Source organism: Sinohyriopsis cumingii, chromosome 5, assembly GCF_028554795.1.
Source record: "Sinohyriopsis cumingii isolate HCF-2022 chromosome 5, ASM2855479v2, whole genome shotgun sequence".
NCBI classification, from domain to species: Eukaryota; Metazoa; Mollusca; class Bivalvia; order Unionida; family Unionidae; genus Sinohyriopsis; species Sinohyriopsis cumingii.
In genome coordinates, this window is record NC_142965.1 from 38,401,874 (window position 1) to 38,424,765 (window position 22,892).

The 22,892-nt window shown below is 35.8% G+C and overlaps 1 protein-coding gene across 1 annotated transcript in view; it reads right to left on the bottom strand.

The window, feature by feature from the left end:
* The window catches only part of LOC149798975 (BTB/POZ domain-containing protein 6-B-like), a 51,632-nt gene extending 30,178 nt beyond the window's left edge, over positions 1-21,454 (bottom strand). Inside the window, exons 1-2 of the mRNA XM_089957886.1 lie at positions 21,293-21,454; positions 1,376-1,656 (exon numbers count right to left, since the gene is read on the bottom strand). Of these exons, the coding sequence (XP_089814012.1) occupies positions 1,376-1,641 (266 nt within the window). The 5' untranslated portion in view covers positions 1,642-1,656; positions 21,293-21,454. The remainder of the gene's footprint in view (positions 1-1,375; positions 1,657-21,292) is intronic.
* Between the last annotated feature and the right edge of the window lie 1,438 nt (positions 21,455-22,892).

Sequence of the window (22,892 nt, forward strand, 5' to 3'; positions counted from 1 at the left end):
TCTGGATTTGATATTCCAGTAAGATAATTCATTTCCAAAACTATTCAGGAGTATTACAGCACGACACAAGCATGGTCCAACATGGAAATGAATTGGCGCAATAACCGCTAACATGCGAACTTCTTTCCATTTAATGTTGATCTCCCGGGACTTGCAAAGTTCATGCCATGAGGCGAATTTCTTGACAAATTCGTTGATACTCATTACAATAGCGTGACATTGCGATGACCAGAACAAGGTTTTATACTCAAACGAAGTGTAAAACACCGAGTTCACATCAATAAGAGAATAGAGATGGCGATCTAAACGATGGTGGGTGGGGTATACGCTCAGAAATGGAAGAAGCAATTCACATGTGGTAGGTGTTTTCAGTGACATATAAAATGAGGTGATCAAAAATGATACAATCTAGTAGGTCAAACGTCATCTCATATCCCAACATCTAATATCAAATAATCTAGACAAGATTGAATGGACAATGTTTGTGCATGCAAAACTCCATTCATAACACTATAAAGGTATTACAACACAGTGAACCGCATCATATTGTTTTCTGACTTTGTTTCATGTTGTTGTTGTTGTTATTATTATTATTATTATTATTATTATTAAGGGAATGTAGTTCTTAATAGTACCTTGTATTCTGGCTTGTCCAGTAAGGTCAGATTTAGGAATAGTATATATTGTCCTGTTTTGTTGAGTTAGGTATAACAATATATATAAACAGTAATCGTAGTTATTTTTTTTCAGTATCTTCAAAATAGTTTTGACCATTTATTTTAAGCCAGATGGTCCAAATTGTATACAGAAACAAGATTTCACAAACAATTTTTAAAGTTATGGAAAATTAAACTATGGATCTCATTTATTTTTTCATCTTATTTATCTTATTTCTCTTATTTTTCATTTTATTTTTTCATGTTACTCGTGGTATGTTATACTCTCAAAAACTAATACACTTCCTCCTTTTGTAAATAACTATACTAATTAATTAGTGTGTTACTTGTCTTGAAGAGAAGACTTTCAATGTTACCTTTAAAATCTTACTGAAGTATGGAGAACGGTCAGTAATGTAAAACAAGGTCCTACACTTTGTTAATGCATTAAGGACGAAAACCACTTGGATGTTAAAACTATCCTGTTTGCCTATTTATCACTTTTCGTACTGACAGCGACTGGATCCATGAATAATACTTTTTCACTGAGGTTGTGTTGAAAATAATTTCCTAAATATTCTTGCATTTGTCTGCCTCGCAAACTCACGCTCACTAAATAAAATAGAAATAGCCGCAAATAGAATAACTATAAATATCATTTAGAACAAGAATTTATTTCAAAACAGTTTCTACATTAGTAATATAAAACACGTCCTCACCTTACAAATAGCTTGAAAGACTCCGGTGAAGAATCCACTATGGCCACTTCATTGCTTTCCATCTGTCTGTAGAACATAGCTTCAAATACTGGACTTCTCGCTGCCAGGATGATTTTGTGACCCTTGACCTTCACGACGGCTTCGTCTGTCTTAAAAGTAAAGGTCACATCCGTCCACAGACTTTTGTCAAGCAAAGAAGAGAATGATTGGGAAAGGGATTTATCAAACTGCCAGTAACTGAAAAGCTCTCTTGTAATTCCCTCCATGGTGTATGACTCGTCCTGCGAATGATATTGTTTACTATGTTATAGATTCACTCTATCTCTGCTCATTATGTTGAAGGCTTTACATTTATCAACATATTGCCTGCCTTAGAAAATTGGAAGCTAAAATATTTTGGCTCCATTGCATTGAACTTACATTGGACTGAGAAAAAAAATTTTGAGATAGGGAAAATTTGGTTAGTGGAGCTGGTCGGTTGAGAAAATGGTTCTTGTTGCGCATCTAAGATTGAATTCTGATACCTCGGCGCCCACTACACACATTAAGTTTGGCATACTGAAATGTAATCTGTCTACTTTTAACATTGTAACTATAGTGTATCTTGCCATCTTGAAGTACTGGACTTCACTCCAAGCCAAGACTGCATTCAGAAATTACGCTATACACTACGAGGATGGAATGTAGTTAAGTTGTATGGAATGATATGGTATTTCTCAAATGGCATATAACAATAAAAACTGATTATTAAACGTGCAAATATTTTCCTTTTATTCAGGTGTTTGAATGGTGTTCTTCATTGATGAAAGAACATGTACTGCTAATGTACAAATAATTACTATTTATTATTACTAAGTAAAATATCTTCAAAATAATTGCAAATCACACACCTGCAGTCCTTCTGGTCTGAAATCGAATGGTGCAAGTAAAATGGGATATTTGTTTGGAATTCATATTTGAACATTTAATATACATACATTTTTTATCGAGGATGACGTTATTGACTTTTATGAGAGTATACATAAGACCGAGATCATTCAAGTTGGATAAACGGCCAAGCAGCTGCTGAGTTGTAACATGCACGTGGTCGTTGTTTATCCAAACTGAACGCTAAAATCAAGGGTGGAAACTTATGCATTTACCTACGCTATGACTGTAATAACATAAAAAATCAATTTTAATTACTTATCTCATATACGTTTTATAGATTTTTAAGCAACTTATTACATTGTGTAGCTCAATCCATTCGCAAGACTCTTCCTAAGCTCAGAGAACAAATTATTTGCGAAGCATTACCAAAAGAGTTAAACAGAAATTAACTTTGAGAATATTCTCGTACATAGCTTGTACTTTCAGTTGGTCAAGTTTTAATAGTCCACTAACGATTCAGGTGACTATTTAACAGATGATTGAAATTTCATTGACATACTCTTTTAGACAGTCTGGGTTTATCATTCTGCAACAATCCAAAATGGATACAGACATTTTGTTGGGGGGGGGGGGGAACGTAGCAATATTGTTATCGTTGTGGAACACGTCTATCTTCCTATTAACCGAAATGAAACGCGGTGCATAACTATGTTGGTAACTTTCTCCTCAGCAAATATCCCTTTCGTCTACATAAAATGATAGGGTAGACATGATTTTGGCATTTGTTACTGTTCCGCTTATCATCTCTTCATATACAAATTTCTTTAATAGGCTTGTCTGTATTTGTGGTTATGTAGACAACCAGTAGCATTAAATCGTCTGTTTTAATTCTTCTTTCTCAAAAGCACTATATGCCTTTGCGAATGCCTTCTCTGTATTACAATGCAAAACTGATTAACCCAAAATCTTCAAATATCACACACAAAATGAAGCCAATCAATAGTTAACACAAGCGCAAGAAATATCATTTAAACATCAACAATATGCATACGTGTAAATGGAAAAAAAGTTTTAACTTTTTCTCTACACATCGCCTGATTGACACACCATATAATCCACTCTTGAAGAACACGAGCATATGTACATTTTTACATGACAAATTCACAGTCTCGGATCATGTTAAGATGCACTTCATTTGGAATTCACGAGAAGTGACAATCTTAACATCCAACAGATCTGACCTACATAATTTAGTTCCTTTTATTCTTTTAAGTGTGCCATTTTTTTAAATAAGTCTACCTACATAGGGAAGCCAGCATTGATTAATTTCTACCTGTATTAACAGGAATTTTGAAAATAAATTGAAACAATATAATAGTTTTTAAGTGACACAATCTAGTGCGTCGTGCACGCGCATCGATACAAGGTTGAACAGTAAATTTTCAATAGTTTCATCTAAATGTTCCCTATCCATAGCTTATAGTGTTTTATTTTTCGACAACAAGAAGCATGTGCTTTGTCTTGTGGGGATAAATGTACGTCATTTCAAGTTGGCGTCCTCTTTAGGTGGGAAATCGTAGCTAAGGGGAAGTAACAGCGATTTATACTTCTATTTCGAGTAATTAAATTATGATTTCTTCTTGACACTTGATAATTTTTTATTCTTTTTGTGCGAGTATAACTACTACTTTTAATCATGTAACGCAAATCGTATGTAAAAAGAAAACTGTTAGAGCATGGCCTGTGACCTTTAAGGTTGAAGTTTTCAACAAGTGCAAGTCCAATGCAAGCACACTTTTGCTGATAATAATGAACAGCTAGGTGTTGCTGATGATCTTCTATGTGTATCATTTCTACAAATGTTTTTTTTTTAAAACAAAGCTGAGCTAAACGTCTTGAAAAAGGATAAGATCTGAGTGACCGTGTCGATGTTGCCCTTCGTTTCAAGGAATATGCTTAATTATATTAAATGTATCTACGAGTGGGGAGTTGGGTTGCTAAAGTTAGCCAAACAGCTGCGGGTTGACCACAGATGGGACTTTATGCGTGCCATGCCGCAGTCCTTTGCCAGCATGGCGTGCATGTGAAGCTGTGCAAGGCCAGCGTCATTGTGTGCGGGACATTATGATAGGTTGAATATTACTTTAGCCAAGAGGCTGTTTAGGCCACCAGTTTGTCCAGAAAAATTCCTTTCTGATAGACAGACTACAAAGCGTAGCACTGAGTGTGTTGGGTGGCTGTCTTCTGTAGTGTCAGCCGTAAAGGTCGAGGTAACACGGCTCAAAGGCGACATGTTTACTGATACCATTCATAAAACTGCGGCACAGACTACCTCTATGTCGTATGTTACGCGGACCATCGACGCAGAAGTATAAATCAACCAAGATAATTATTTGTCGATGGCACGCACTGTCTTATAATGGACGTAGGCCCACGATACATCGCAGATGGATCCAGGCTATTACCTAAATCCAACGTCTTGATATCCCATGAAGATAGACTCGTTTTCTTGATGCAGTTGATCCCATTTTATGAATGTCACTAAGCACGTCTATCCTTTTTCTGGGTATATGTTGGTTAATAGCGTATTTTGATCGTTTTAACGACTGCCTTTGAAACTTCTTTGGCCTTTAGGTCGTCTACCCTAAATATATTGTGCATCTTCAGACGAAGGCCCACAAACGCTAAGATCGCGACCCCCGCACTCTCATCTATAACTTCATATGGGCAAATGCTCTTGCGAAGCAGAATGTCAATATTGTGCTCAGTGTTGCTCCCGACAACCACTTTTGTTGGCGGTGCAAACAGCGGTTGCTCTTTTGTGTAGTTGTTTATGTCGTACACGATAGCTTCCTCCCTCATGTCCATTTATTAATCTTCTGTTTCCTTACTTTTTTGCTGGCGCTGTCCGTGTACACAAGACTTGTCTTGCCGCCATATGACACTTTTATATGTTGGTAATAACAGTCGTACATCAGATGCTTACAAAGGTGGATCAACACATCTCCGTGTATATAGGGCAGTTGAGTTTAAGGTTAGCCGTTATGTTGTGTACAGCAGCAACGTTGCTGCTGTAGATTTTCTTCGTCTGAGACGAGGAGTCAGCAGTCAGATGCTGCAGCCTGTCTTCTTTGCCTCTAATCCGCATTTGCATGTTCTCCATTATCGTCCCAAAGACAGTTGTCAATCAGCTTGAATATATCCTTTTTTCTAACTCATTCTTTGAATTTTGCTCTTATATTCCTGTAGTACTGGATGTACGGCGCCGTCGACGCATTTTCGTGGAACTCCAATGTTCGGTTGTTCTGTGTCACGCGCATTCCGGAGTCTTGTGTAGAGCTGGAGCTTTCTATAATGGACCAGGAAGTACTCTTTTGCTCGCATCTTGTAGACCAAGTGCTTTCAGTGAGTTCACCACTTTCCCGTCCGGTGGTTCAGTAAAAAGCGCTAACAGTCACTCAGCAAGCTGCAGGTGATGCAGTGTTCCTCTGAGGCTAGTGGGAAGTCGCTCTGTGCATCATTGAGCTCCTCCCGGTACTGGAGAATGTAGCACTTTGGCGCGTCCGGCGCAATTGACTCGAATGTGAGTGGCTTTATTCACATAAAACCGCCGGTTGGTAGACTCTGTTTCAAGACCAAGTTGTAAGGTTTGTTATCGTAAAGGTATGATATTCAATTGGTTGGTTTTCTGTTGTCATAGACTGGTCGATATGTCACCAATTACCTCAAGCACGTCCGCTAGCAAAATCACATCTTTCTTGAGGTAGAGGTGGTGATAATTGCCCAGATTCTGGCAGCCGAATATCTTCCACACGCTCTCCGCATGTACATACTCTTTTAATTTTATTACGGCACAGTTGAGCTGGCTGTGTAAGGCCTCTATCTGCGAAAGACGTGCTTATTCGAATCCCCACCCAAGTGCTCGTGTATACATATGGGTAAACACCCTTGCGAAGCAGAAACTCAATATAGTGCGACTTGCCCCGTATCATGACACTGAGACTCCTTCTCATGCATGCTTACGGCCAGCTTTCAATGCTTTTGTACAGAATTTGGAGACTGTCGAGAAATTGTAACTGTCCTAGTGAGAATACCATCTTTGTCTTCATGCTATTTTGGAATGGCGCTGATATTTTATGATGAGACCATTCCGATTACTTGCATGATCAAGTTATGAATCATAAATGGCAATTTCGTGTTTTTCTCTGCAGATGCGCATCATTGGGGTACATAATTTGTAATATGTATGTTTTCGTTGTCTATTACCTTGCCACAAATGTGTTCCTCTGGCTAACATTAAAGTCTTGTACATTTTTATAAATCTCGACTGGATATTGCCACACCTTAACAGATCTCCACCAATTCAAGCTCGAGGTTCTGGCTGAAAGTGGTGTGATCCTCAGACCTGTGTATCCACGATAGGCTTGTGTCCAGCTAGTTCCCTCATGGGATGTTACTGTGCGAGAAAATTAACCGGTATCTATAGGATTTGTCCAAAAAAATATGGCCTGCCCAATCGACTCGATATTTTCTGCATTGAAAACCATGTGTTTTCTTCGCACGACACATATCGAAGTAAAATTCTGCAGCTAATCAATATCACAATTCCTTATTGATACTTCCAGCTCCTCTTCTACCTACCATATCGATTTCTATTTCAAGGCTTGATGTTTGTTGATTTTAGTTGTTGTTGTTATTTTGGGTGGTGGTGGTTGACTTTTTATTTCTTTTGTTATAGCTGAGACATTTCAAAACCAATGACGTTATTGTTACATTACATATGCATACGCATAATGAGATGGGCAGGATGATTATACAGTCCAAGAGGTTTCTAACCCTGCCTTCAGGTTCTAAATCAATACTTCACCTAGCTGAAATATAAATAACCCTGACCCTCACCTCATTCCTAAAAGATATTTATAACGTTTCAGTCTCTTTCTCGCTTAGGTAGTATTATCATTGTCAAGTTTCTTTGGGAAAGCAGACTGTTCTCAGTTTATACAATTCCGTCCATCGAATGATTGGTTCTTTTTGTTTCGTAAAATTCTAAGACGGATGAGCACATTGGCAGTTCACCAAAATCTTTTCCAAAGGTTTCTAGTCGCTATCTTCATAGTGTTTGGAGACTTGTCCGCCATGATGTAGGGACGCATGCACGCACACACAGAAAGGCAAGCTCATGTTCGAAAACACGGTGATCGTATATGATCTCCTCAAACACGATATAAAAATCACCTTTCTTACACCATTATTGGGGTTTGCGAGATAGACTAGGCTCGCCACTTGTATTCTGGACATGAGTAAAAGTCACTTGATATTAAAGTCATATCCATGGATCCATATATCCATCATATTTGTTGACAAGATCCATACGTTGATTATAAATGGATCCATTTACGCATCATAATTGTTGACAAGTTCCATACGTTGATTATCCATGGATCCATATATGCAACATATTTGTTGACAAGTTTCATACGTTGATTAACCATGGATACAATATGCATCATATTTGTTGACAAAATCCATACGTTGATTATCCATGGATCCATATATGCATCATATTTGTTGGCAAGTTCTATACGTTGATTATCCATGGATCCATATATGCATCATATTTGTTGACAAAATCCATACGTTGATTATCCATGGATCCATATATGCATCATATTTGTTGGCAAGTTCTATACGTTGATTATCCATGGATCCATATATTAATCATATTTGTTGACAAGATCCATACGTTAATTATAAAGGGATCCATGTATGCATCATATTTGTTGACAAGATCCATACGTTGATTATCCATGGATCCACATATTCATCATATTTGTTGACAAGAACCATACGTTGATTATAAAGGGATCCATATATGCATCATATTTGTTGACAAGTTCCATACGTTGATTATCCATGGATCCATATATGCATCATATTTGTTGACAAAATCCATACGTTGATTATCCATGGATCCATATATGCATCATATTTGTTGGCAAGTTCTATACGTTGATTATCCATGGATCCATATATTAATCATATTTGTTGACAAGATCCATACGTTAATTATAAAGGGATCCATGTATGCATCATATTTGTTGACAAGATCCATACGTTGATTATCCATGGATCCACATATTCATCATATTTGTTGACAAGAACCATACGTTGATTATAAAGGGATCCATATATGCATCATATTTGTTGGCAAGTTCTATACGTTGATTATCCATGGATCCATATATTAATCATATTTGTTGACAAGTTCTATACGTTGATTATCCATGGATCCATATATTAATCATATTTGTTGACAAGATCCATACGTTAATTATAAAGGGATCCATGTATGCATCATATTTGTTGACAAGATCCATACGTTGATTATAAATGGATCCATTTATGCATCATATTTGTTGACAAGTTGACGTTTGTTTGAGTATCCGTTTAAGTTGCATGTTCTAATTAGTCCCAGTTAGAAACGTCAGATTCATTCATCGTTCATTTACGTTAGATATAAATCTCATTCACGAAGCTGCTTTGAGAGTTTTCGATAAATCCAGTCTCAACCCGTCTTCATCTTCTTACAAAAGTATTTACTTATGTTTCATATATTTTTTTGTGTCTGTGGAAAGCCATGTAACCTGAATTGTTCACGAATATAATGAAGAGTGTATCCGTAAGAGGGAGACCAAGATGATTTGTGTTGTAATATGTCCACACATTAAAAACCTAACTCACTGGAATTCAATATTTGTCGAGATATCAAGATGTCGGTACAGGAAGAGGCGAGTCCTGACCACCTGATATTGTGCACAAGATTCCAAAAAGGTTTGAAAGCTATCATTTATAGCATGCGAGAATAATGTAAAGTCAAAGTATAATATTCTTTGATCTCGTAATTTAAGTTTTATGTTAGTTTTTCAAACGAAATGGTCAATATTTTCGTTAGAAATGACTCAGCAAACAAATATCCCTTATCAATAGTTAGCAAATATTCTAGCATTATATATGCATAGTCCATTCGACCAGAATTCATTTTGAAAGGATTTGGACGGAACCAGCATAATATTATATAACCACATTACAAGTATTAGTCATGTCAAAACAAGAGGACACAACTCGTCCTTCTATCAGATGTAGTTTTCAGAAAAGAGACGGTATACAACACCAGCCGGGTTTCGAAATGTTTTTTTCTTGTTGTTTGGTTTGAAATTAGGTACAACTCGACAGTATATTGTAGAGATGATCACTAGACTAATGTGATGAAACGAAAGAAGAAACGACAAAAGTACATACGGTTAGTTCCAAATAATAAACCCCTTCCACCTTTTGTGTTTTCTAAGTAAATTGATAAAGAGCGTATATGACGTCGCTTTTGTCGAACTGTACAAATTGCTTTGATAACCAGCTATTATCATGGCCCTTATGTCCGTCCAGAGAAGTAATCGAGTTGTAAATATAAAGATTGGTGCATTCTATGTTGCTTAATTTATGTTCAAGTTTATATTTGTATCTCGAAAAATTGCATTAGTCCAAAAATTATTTACTCTTCAGCAAACATTGTAGATAACAATAAACATTGATTTTGATATCAGACAAGGAATGCCCTGTTAAACATTTAAACATATTTCATTTGTCGACCTGAACGAATGATATCTGGCAGGTTTCACTTTATTCAAAAGGAGACGATCCGCACAAAGTAGCAAAGCAGACAACGAAATACATTAACACGGAAAGCAGCAGAATTGTATAAATTATTATAACTATCCTAATGTAATAAAAAGAGGATAAAAACTCTCGATAATTCTGGATTTTAGTCTCTCTCTCTCTCTCTCTCATCCAATATTTGAACCGTGTGACTTCCTGCTCTGCTCCTGGTGTAAGTTGTAGTTCGAATGAGTCACAGATTATCCGATAGCTTGGTGGAAGGTACTGTAACGAAATTTGCTTTTCCGGCTATACGTCAATGAATCACTTCAAAATGACCTTTAGCCGGGCGGAATGCAAATATAGCTATTTGCTGATTAATTTGGTCCAATTCAACAGACTTAACTCGTTCATTTTGATAAGAGTACCCTGGAGCAGGAAGTACGCGGTAGCACTCGGTGAATCGAGATCGAAATTGTCCTGAGTGATACGTGATTGATTTACCTGAAATATTGACTTATTTGCCTAATCAGTCTTTGTCAAGTTTGTTGTTTTTCTTATTTTATACTATCGGGTATCAAATACACTATGGTGTGCTTGCTCATTAGAATTAGGTAAACGAATATAGAATAATATAGACATGGTCATTTAAAGGTATTCTGAGGGTAATGCTTGAGTTCTTGAAAGCAATACGTGTCGACTTCCCCTACTCTCTAGAGTCAATGGAGAACTACCGATGTGGTCAAACTGAACTGTTTTGCAGATTTGTCATGAAGTATGAAAAGTTAAACAAAAGTAAAATTATGCAAGTTTATTCCATTCACCTTATTAATTCATTAATTCCTAAAATGATTTGCAAGTCTTTAACAAATGTTAGAAAGGAAACTGAATTAAATCATGTAATTTATTTCCCTATTTACCTTATTTCACTGCAAAAGTAGCATTGCCATTTAGCAAGTGCTTGAAAATCAAAGAAAACCAGAATACATGTATCCTAAACAGGTGCCGGAATAACCCCTCACTGGAGGTCTTGGATTGCTGATATGTCATCGAAAATCAACATCACCATACATTTTCGATGGCAATCGATGGCTGAGTGTTGCATATCTTACTCTACTTTATTCGTTCGCCACTTTCTCTTTCTTTTCTCGAGGAAGCAACCGATTCATTTTCTTTAGAAATAAAATCTGAATCTTATATTGTATTGATTCAATGCCCTGGAGATTTGACCCGGGTGACCGAGTGGTAAAAAGCAATCGCCTTTACAGATTGCTAACATCTGACCTCCGTCCGTGTATGTGAGAAGTTAGGCTAATAGCTTCCATTCTCGGGGTTCTCCTGCGTTTTTCATCCACTGAATATACTGGCTGCATAGGTTAGAAGAATAAATGGATTCATTAAGAAGATATATATTGTTTACAAGGGATAGAGAGACCAAATACACACAATTACACACGTAGATAGATACTCACACACACATACATGCATACGGTCACTTAAAATGCTTGCAATATTATATGCATGTATGCATACAAAGTCAGGCAAGGTTCAAACATATCTCGGAATCCTATTGGCAGAGGATGAAAGGACAGATAGAAGAAATCGAGACAAGACCTTAGAAAGTCAATAATGTACAACAATAACACCCAAATATCCTCATGGAATGAAACAGACAATTAATAAATATTTTATTCATCCCATCTCTGTGCTATCATATCAGAAATGGTCATAAACAATAAGCACCTGCAAAACATCATCACCTGTGAAATGAGATGTTTGAGAAAAAGGTAAACAAGACCAAAACGGATCGGATAAGGAACGTGTGAAGGGGCAAATTTCTGGCGATCTGTGAAGAATATATTAGTTTGAGACCAGAGAATAATTAATTAGATTTATGGTGACAGGCGCGTATCAAAAGGTCATACTGCCATAATCGGTAATGTCTTTTCGAGGGGAGAATTTTATTCTTAATTAAGCATTCGTTTACTTAACCAACAGAAGACTGGTGGAAACAAAAGCTAACTTCGATTCCATAGTGTAAATGTCAGGATTGAAAGATTGCAGAACTCGGTTACTCAAACTACAAGGTCAAGTTGACCACGACTTTGGCGCCTCTGGAAAAAGGCGGCAAATATATTTAATCCTTATTGGTTACGCTAAATAAGGGGCGTGTTTCCCCACACTAAATTTTCTAGTTTTAATATCGCCACATCGAAAAGTTTAATCAGTCTAAGCTTTTCTGGAAGATTAGAGAAGTGTAAGAAGACGCCGAGAGTAAATTGGGAGAAATTCTCTCGTAAAACTGTTGTCCAAGAGGACTGTTGTCGAAGAAAACCGACAATCAAATTTGACGGTAGAAGCGAGGAACGCTGAAAGCTCAAAGGGAGAAAACAGCTCCTATGACATATTAATTCTGAGACGTATCCTGCGACGTATTATCTCTGAGACGTATTCTGAGACGTATCCTCCGACGTATTATGTGACGTGTCCTGTGACGTATCATCTCTGAGACGTATCCTGTGACATATTAATTCTGAGACGTATCCTGCGACGTATTATCTCCGAGACGTATTCTGAGACGTATAGTGAGACGTATTATCCTGAGATCCAGGTATCATGTGAATCTACGTGCTACGCACAGAGTTCAGGACCGAAAGAGACAAAACAGAGGGGAGTCGAAGGAACAGCTACAGTAGATGTGGAGTGAACCGGAGAAGCAGGTTATGCAATTGTACAAGACATTGACTTCGATTGTTCACTCGATCCTATGATGAACTAAATCTATCAGTAAAGCAGATCGGCTACTGTATTTAAATATATTTGTGTTGTTTTTCATAATTCGGTAAAAGTTTTATTTCAAGAAGCAGAGAATATTCCTCATGTAATGAATTCTCACAGTTGTTTTATGTAATTGATTAAAGTGTTGTTTACATGTACGTGGGCTCGGGTTGGTCTGCTCTATATATCTGCTCAGATCTCTATCTATTCCACCTATACGTTTCACCACTTATATTTACATTTACTCGAACCGGGCAATAACATCGAGGGCGGTCAACCTCCAGATAACGAGAACCAAATTAAGCGGACACTTTGAAAGAAGGTACAATTCGCCAACCCAAAAACCTCTTGCAAGAAGAGGGGACTTTGTGCAAGGTTTCTACAAAGTGGACCGTGGGTCGCTTACAGAACGAAATGATCAGATAAACAGTTGGAACAACACCTATCATAGACTACAATGTAACACAAAGAACTAATAGTATGGACACTTAATCAGAATGAACAAAAAACAACCCGCAACTCAAGCTTACAACACCAGACAATCAGGATCTAAAGCAAAAGGAAGACCAAAGAAGAAAAAAAAAATGGATAGATGAAGTTGCAGAGACACTGAGAAAACACAATATGACAACAAGCCAACCCACATACCTAGCTTCTTACCAGACAATCTCCATGCGACGCTTTATGTCACAAGCAGTACGACAAGAAGAAGATAAGGGTCTTCGCTGTTTGGATCATATCATGAATTATTGATGACCATATGCGATAACCAACAATTTAAAACTTCAAGAGCAGAACACCAAAACGTCTCACTCAGCACTTGACATATATATTTAAAGCTTCGACCTGATAAATGTTCGCTAATGATTATAGTTTTGCATAAGACTTGATGACGAGAGGTGCGTTGGAATTTAGATTTTGATAAAATTACAAATTAGGGAAAAACCGCTCTTTATGATTAATTAAAGAAAAAGAATATTCTTTTTAAAACTTAGAAAGACCAACAACATGAATATTAAGCAACTATTTGGACCTAAGTAATAAACTTCCAAAAGATAATTCCCGCATGTTGGATTGCGAATACACTACACAAGAATGTCTGAGATGGTGGGAATCCTTGGCTGGTACATTCTCAAACTGAGACGGTCTAGTTCTAATTAAAATAATGTATATGATCTATTGCAAGTATCAATACCACAATGCATACAACTAAACGACAGACTTGCCAGATACACCCCCCCCCCATTCATATCCAATTGCAAATTTTCAATGGACTTTCCATCCTACACATATCACAATATTACCAAATCGCCAATATTCCATATTTGCATCAAATAATAGAAAATAGTGACACATTGTGGCTAATGGATGGGATCTTTGTTTACTAAATATCGTCTGTCCAAATTTAGTAAATAACATCTGACCGTATGTTCATGTGTTTGTACTATTGTCCATCCGTCACACTTTGTTTACTAGGGTCAGTTAAGTGTCATTATAAATAACGCATTCAAATAGCTCAATTGACCCTAATCAAAACACCAGGAATTTACATCGCCCCACATTCCCATCTGACCTTTATTTGTGCAAACACCAGAAAGTTACATAAACTCGCGTTCCCACTTTGCTGGTGTGAAGTTACCAGAATTTAAAATAAACCCACATTCCAATCCGGGTACAAAACGCATAGTTAATTCGACCGATTGACGAAAATAAAATACTCCAATGCTTGCCATCTGAAACGTAGCAATTTTCATCAGAACATTCTGTTCAAAATAACACTAATTATGGACACACGGGATACTATCCCTGTGTTTTCATGACTCGCAATAAGTCGGTCCATTTTGCGCATGGCCTTGAAAATATGCCATGTTTATGCAACGGGCATTGCAAATGAAATGCATTATATTGGACTCTTTCTGCCCACATTTCAGCCGAGGAACCATGTCAGGTTTATAGCTGGTTTTTCAAAATTCAACGTAACTATGCTACTAAACGGCAAGAGATATTAAGTAAACTAAACCCATTTTTAAATTAGTAAAAGTTCACCATTTTATAACAAATATGTTATTAAGTTGAACATGAACAACAATGAATAGGAAGTATTTTGTTTACAAAGTCTCGTTTTGGGGAAAAAGTTACTAAAGACTATAAAAACAGACTGAACACCCGGGAATTTTTTGTGAAACCGTTCGAGCGGCAAGTTGACACGTTGGATAGCATTTGATAAAGTAGGTGTGGGACGAATTATCACAAAATTAAATTGTTTAAGATACCTTATTGTTCTAAGATAAACATTTATATCTCTTAAATACTATATTTATTTGTATAATTCTAAAAGATTAATATTAAAAAGTTTTTTTTCTGGGTTAAAAGTTCAAGAAGGACATTGAGTGGGCCTTCTTGTTGACAATTAGAAATCACATTTTCATATGCATTTAGAATAAAAATGTGAGATAGTTAGTATTTTACACTTTATGAATATTACTTTCTTAAATTAAAAGAGGATCGTTCTTTCTTAATACAAATTGTTTTATCGATCCAAAACACGTGATTCAATTTTTACAGAATAGTACGATGCAGAGAATATGCGGGCACAGTGGTATATATCCATCACATTAGTCACTATAAACATGTGATGTTGCTTTGTGTCAACTGTTACAAAATGTACAATTATCAGTATCAAACACATGTATTGTGAAAATTTGTAATTAATTGGTACAATTTTTATATGACACGAAGCGGAAACTTGTGTAATTTTGAGGATTTTATTTTGTTTTATTGCTGCAATAAATACCTTAGAATACATATTTAGTCAATAATACGTACTAAAATTGATAGTCTCCTGCTATCTTTGTTTCACACGCTGTTGTAACATTCTTGTTCAAAATTAGGTTGGAAAAATGTGTCAAACCTGTATTAAGCAGAATGATATATAACTTAAAAGATTAGAGGCTGAATGTCCCTATCAAAGTTATTTGTTATATACACTGTGCCATATCTCGTCCCTCTGCATTGTATTATTATTATTACATCTATGTGCCAGGTCTCGTCCTTTTGTACTCTAATACATATACATACTTTGCATGGTCTCGTCCCTTTACACTCCATTATTAATGTATAAATGTGCCAGGACTTGTCCCTTTACATGCAATGACTATTACATAAATGACTATTAAATAAATGAGTCAGATCTCGTCCTTTTGCACTCCGTTAGTATTACATAAATGTGCCAGGTCTCTTTCATTTAGACTCTTTAATAATACATAAATATACTAGGTTATATTCTTTTACACACCATTTTTAATATATAACTCTGTCAGGTCACGTCCGTTTACACTCTATTATTAATGCATAAACTTATCTGATATCTCCCCTTTACATTCTAGGGAGTCCCTGGTGGCCGAGTTGTCTGAGGCGCTCGCTTTTACATATGACTTACATATCTCTTCCTCTGTCCGCGTGAGCTTGAGTCTTGGCTCGACCAACGTGGATATGTTGGAAAGCTTGCCAATAGACCATTCTTAGAATATATTCATATATTCATGTGACCCTGGGTCAGCGAATCCAAAACGAGGCTAATATAGGCACCAGTTTCATTTTACCTCGCAACCATGGCTGCTACAGTTGATACCGGCAACAGAAAAAATCGTGACAATTATTGTTGTGTTCCGTTGTGCAATGGGAATGCTAGAATTCACATAGATTTAAGCTTCCACCATATCCCATCAGTGAAGAAGATGGAGCTTCGTAGAAAATGGATTGTTGCAATACGTCGTGATGAGGGGCTGAATTTTAAGGTAAGAAACTGGATGATTGTTGGTGTGTTTATATTTTCTTGCAACTGAATGATGTAAGAATAAGAATTCCAAACGCAAAATAGATTCTGTCGATGAAGTAAATGATTGTATGTATGTGTGTTTTATAATGACAGGTTTCTAAAAATGTTACCCCTAGTCCCATTCCACATAACGGGGTCATCGAAAACTGGGCGTACCGCCAAGCAGCGCATTTTTATAAGAAATTATGAATTTTGCGTAGGAGTAGTAAGTACAGAAAAGGTAAAGTTATTACCTCGTTAAAAAAACAAGTAGAATGTAAATGACCACGATAGAGAAGAGAGATAGCACCAGTACAATGAAAATGATGAGAGTACAAGTTAAATGAAATTACGAGAGAGAGAGAGAGAGAGAGAGAGAGAGAGAGAGAGAGAGAGTGGATAAGAATTAATGAAGCTGTTGATAAAACATCACTGCATAATTTCTCTTATTTACTCTGAAAAGACCTGATTTATGTGGGGCTTATTTTGCTTGCTGTTCTCCTCCAGATGGCACTGATAGTTAATCAAACCATAGCTTTGTAACTTTTGTTTTACACATTTATTTCATAGTGTGTGCATGGTGTGTGTGTGCATGACACAGTGTGTTTATGTGTATGAGAGAGAGAGAGAGAGAGAGAGAGAGAGAGAGCAGACAATCAGTGGAAAGCAGCCTCTGTTAAAACTCTTGTATAATTTTAAATTATAGTGAAGCTGGTAACTTTGCTAGTTATATTTTTTTGTCTCCATTATAGTTAACAAATGTTGATGAAAAGCTACATTATTATTTTATCTTCTTCAGATCCTGTGAGTTGCATATAGCATGCAAAAGTAAAATTACAGAGCTGGAGAAGAGACTGAGGAAAGCAGTAACAGAATTGGAAGAGAAGGAAAGGCAACTGCAAGATTTGAATATAAAAACAAACATGGAGAAGCTTGGATTGAACAGATTTACAGATGATGATGAAATGATAGAATTTTACACTGTTTTTCCCACATATGAAGTTTTTATAACCTTCTTCAATAGCATCAAACCTACTGCATTTAGAATGAAGAGCTTATATTACAGCACAGGGAATGACATCAACATCAGGGGACGGCAAAAGGCAATGGACCCAGTGGATGGACTTTTCATGTTTTTGTGTAGATTGAGATGTGGATTTCCGATTGAAGATATGTCTGTTCGATTTAATATTCACAGGTATTCTGTAAGTCGGATAATAATCATGTGGACAAATTATTTGTATTTTTTACCAAGTGTTGAGCAGGTTCAAGCAAATATACCTCTCGATTTTCAACTGTCCTACCCAGGAACTAGAATTATTATTGACTGCACAGAAATATTTACAGAAAGACCCTCATCTCTAGTGCTTGCATCAAAGACTTATTCAAACTACAAAACTCACAACACCTGAAAAGGTTTGGTAGGGACAGCCCCACACGGTGCAATCACGTGTGTCTTCCTTGTACTCGGGATACATGAGTGATGTGGAGATCACAAAGCTGTCGGGGCTTATAGATTTGTTAGAACCAGGGGACCAAATCATGGCAGATAAAGGTTTTGTTTTACATAAAGTTTTAGAAGGTACTGGTGTTTCCATTGCAACACCACACTTTCGGTGTAGGGATGGGCATTTAACAGCTTCCCAGGTGGAAACCAATCAAAAAATTGCAAGCCTGAGGATACATGTGTAAAGATACATTAAGAGGGTGAAAGAATACAAAGTTATTACAGTCTGTGGTGCCTTTGACAATTTCTGGGTCAATAAATCAGTTGTGGACAGTAGCAAATGTACTGACTTTGTTCAAATGACCACTAATTAAACAAAAGAAATAGCATTTTGTGACATGGAAGTATCATGTAGAACTTGTGAATGAAAACAAAGATACTGAGACATTATGAAAGTACCACATACGGTTCATTTTATTGACATTTCAGTAGTTTATTTTTAGACCTTAAAATCATGCCACATTTCATTGGCATCTTGTCATGCAAATACCTTTTAGATGTGTGAATCTTGTTCATTTTATTAACATTTCAGTAATATACAAGTTTTTTTAAAACACCTTTAGTAACATCGTGTTAATATTTCAATGACATCTTGAATTTCATGCAAATACCTTTGGTAAGATGTGTGTATGTCGATATATATATATATATATATATATATATATACACACACACACACACAATTACTCAAAGGGTTCATGTGAAAATGATACACAATTCTATAATGCATCTATGTGTGACTGTTCCGGCCTATATACATATATAGTAAGCAAAACCAGCTACGCTGAATTTAAAATTGACAATTTATGTAAGTAGATTTTAAAAGCAGTGCAACAAAGTCCACATTGGCAACTGACTTGCAGCCATTTTGCTTGGAGTTGTCAGAATGATTTAATAATGTAAAGGCATAGAAAATTCATTTTAATATATCTTACAAAACATTCATATGCATATATACAAACAGGAGAACGTACTAGTTGAGGTAGAATCTATAACAGAAGAGATCAAGCTTGTCCTTGACAGCTTGCCAAAATTCCCTGTCAAACAGAATAGTCTCAACATGAAAGTCATTTTCCAACCACACACAAAAATCACACCATTCCAGTCCTGTAACTGCCAACTGCATTTGAACTTGGTAGTAGTAGTTGTGGTTTGTCTTCAATTTCAAGGCATCATTAGAGACTGCAAGGTACTTCAGAGATAGTAAAGTGTCTGCAACTGGACATTTAATCTCCAACAAACCATAAGGGGGGGGGGTCCTGTTGGGGTTGTAGACTTTACGATCAGGAGTTGCAGCAAGCCAATGACAAAATGGGCTCACAATTATGCCACTTGGGTACAGATTGACATTGTCATTCATTCTCTAGAAGAAAAAAGTTATTTTTTTTTATATAAAAACAAACCAAAATCATAAATCGCAATAATTTAAAAGGTGGTTTTGTTTCTTATTGAAATAAAATGTTCCTACACAATGGGGTGTCATTTATGCAATACAAATTATTTTTTCTTAAGCAGGTTTTACAAATTTTTGTTGTTGAAATTTCTTTTAAAAAGGATACAAATCGGATAATTTTCTTTTCTTCTTTTCTTTACAGCATACTCATTTTGTATTCCAAAAGCAATCCTAATTTAGGAAAATAGACAGCCCTGGAAAGTTTATTTGAAGAAATATGATATGGCCAAACTGTATCGTAGACAGCTTTTATGCAAGATCTGAATTTCAATAATATTTTAAGTGTTGAAATATTAAAAATATTTGTGCATGTTGAATATAATTTTAATAATTTATAATATAAATATGAATGAAAATGACCTCAACAACATGTGGTGACTCGTTCTTCTTTTGTGATCTAAAACACCGTCCCTTGACAAGGCATTCATTTCCATCTCTATAAACTGAAAATAAAAGAGAAACTCAGTTTAATAAACAGATTAACATAATATCCCATACATAAAATGACAAAATGTTATATTGTTTAGACGCGATTATTCCCTATTATGTTTACTTGATCTAATGTGTGCAGTTACATACTGGGTGTTAAAATTCATCCATCTACCAACACCACAAAACTAATAATAATTATAATCAATGAACAATGAAGAAGTTCACATAAATAAGGGACCAATTTGTGTGTTTGGGGGCAGGGTGCTCTTTGATTATATATATATATATATATATATATATATATATATATATATATATATATATATATATATATGAATGGATATAAAGCAGCTTTGAACAAATAATCCTGCTGTTTTGTGGGTAAATATAAAAATGTCAGGTTGTGTACTTTTGATACATATTAAAATGCAAGGTATGTACCCAAAACTATTTAAAGCGCACCACAAAGTCTCTACTGGTGAGGAAGGGGGCGTGGTTGGTTAAAAGGGCAGTTTGTGTCACTATGCACGTTTTGTAAATGTTTTATTTTGACCGCGTGTTTTGACCACAGTACTGACTGACATCTGTACATTTAAATCAGACCTACTCAGAAAAAAAAATTATGCTTTAAATAGTTTCATTTCTATATCGTTAACTTATGTTTTGTGTGCAGTAGAGAAAAAGTACACTCAAGATAGGACGTAAATCAACTTACCTTTAAGAGAATGGACATATCCCTCACTGTAATACTTGAATCCTTTTGTCAACTGTTCATTCCCTGTTCATTCCCTGAACTGCTGGAGACACCCATGATGAAATTCTCAACGAATGTAAAAGAAATATCTGGCAAACAGCTCAGATCGTTACTCGATGTACAGTAAGACGCCATATTTTTTTCTCAGTCTGCCTACCGTAGCCTCGTTTTCGCGATACATTAATATTCATGAGGATCTCATTAAGAATGGTCTATAGCTTTCAATGGATCGGTTTATCTTCAAGTGTCTTCTCCCACCACATATAATGGCTGCTATGTACAGCCTTTTGTGTGCTGCAAAATGGGGTTACGCTCCGCAAAACTAAACTCTTTACACTCTAATATTAGTACATAAATGTGCTCGATTTTCTCCCTTTACACTCTATGTTCCAGATTTAATTTCTTTATCTTAATTGCTAGTTGACCTAATGTGCGAAACAAAGGAAAATAATACTGACTTTTTAACTTGACTATCAATGCTGAGTTTGAATAAAGCATTTTAAATATTCTCTGCTAGATTATACAGCCATCTATAAAATGGCATGCTTTATCTTTGAACTTTGTTAAATCACAGAAAATAGCCAATTTAATATGACAAGCGTTTTCCACATAAGTTTGGAAGTCTTTTCAGCGCATTTATCAAGAAGATGACTTACGTGATACTTATGGGCAAGTTCAGTAACCTGTATTAAAAAGTCTTCTTCGAGATCCACGCTATCAGTGTAGAGACTGTAGAGACACCAGGAACATACAAATAAATTTTGTCACTGAGATCCCACGCACTCTTCACCCTCGCTGCAGAGTATGTGCTTCTGCTATCTAGTGATTTACTATCCAATTTGGGATATAATCCCTACGCCTACCAGCCGGCGGACACATACGTGTATTAAAAGTCAAACAAAATAGTCCTAAAATATTTGGCCACTTCATTGTTTTGTTTTTATGATTTGCTCAGACAGATGTAATGCACGTCTTGACTAAAATATAAACATGTAAATTCTTCACAAAAATGTATTTACACGTGCTTTTGTAAAACGTAAAATTGTCCTGTTGCCATATCTTCAAATTTGCATGTGCATAGTTTTTGCACGTTGTCAAGCTTTTCAATATTTTGCAAGTAGTGCGCAACAATATAATACTTGAAAGGAAGTGATTTGCACAAACATAATCGCATAACAATTACACTATTATAGTCCATTTCAGTGCAAATCTGAAACGAGGCCACGAAGGAATCTTAATATAAGTGGAGCCTGTTACAGAATGCTACATCCTATAGGAGTGTGGAGTGTGATTTGGATTTTTAATGTAGCTTTAACAATTTTCCAGTTATATCGCTACGATGTTTGCGGTGTGGCAGTTTAAAGTGATGTCTAGCACTGGGGCATCTGTCTAATTCTTCATACCTGTAATTTGTGATGTTATCTTGACAGGTCATGCATTAGAAAAGCTATAATCAATAAACCGTATTTTTCATTCTACTGCGTACATACTACATTTATTAATGACATGATTATCTCTACTTACGGAACACGATGGCGGTGCAGTTTCCACATACATGGAAGAGATTTTGCTATATATATATATATATATATATATATATATATATATATATATATATATATATATATATTGTTCAGTTTCCTTCTGTCGACATAAATAGTGTGCAGTACTGGAAAACTAATATACATTGCGGTGTATACTATTCTATGGTTGCGAATAAAAATGACGCATGTCTGTATGGCCATGGAACATAATATACATATTTTTTGTCCCCATTTAAGAGACTTTTAGAAGCTTTCATTTTTCTAAGCTTTCATCAAAATTGGTTAACTGATCTATATTTTAGGACCAAGGCTAAAACATCATCGATACGTGTATATCTATCGATATTTTATTGTATAAAATATTTATAAAATAGTCAAACAAACCTCAGCTGCGTAAGAACTTAAAGCTATTAAAGTATGCTTTCATCAAATGCCGTATATTCACAACTATTGCACGTGCCTTTCATGTAGACATTAATTGCACAGACAAGTTGAGCAGGCAGTGTTATCTATGACCAAACGTAATTATCGTTTAACGGTATATTTTGAGATGTAACCTTCAAATAACATTAATGGAATTGAATAATGTTTGTTACAGACTTTCCCTAATGTAAATAATCTGAGTCAAGATGAAAAGAATGAATCGGCTTAAATATGTATACAATTTGCTATTTACTGTGTAAACAGTTTCGATATTTGTATCTGTTTGTGA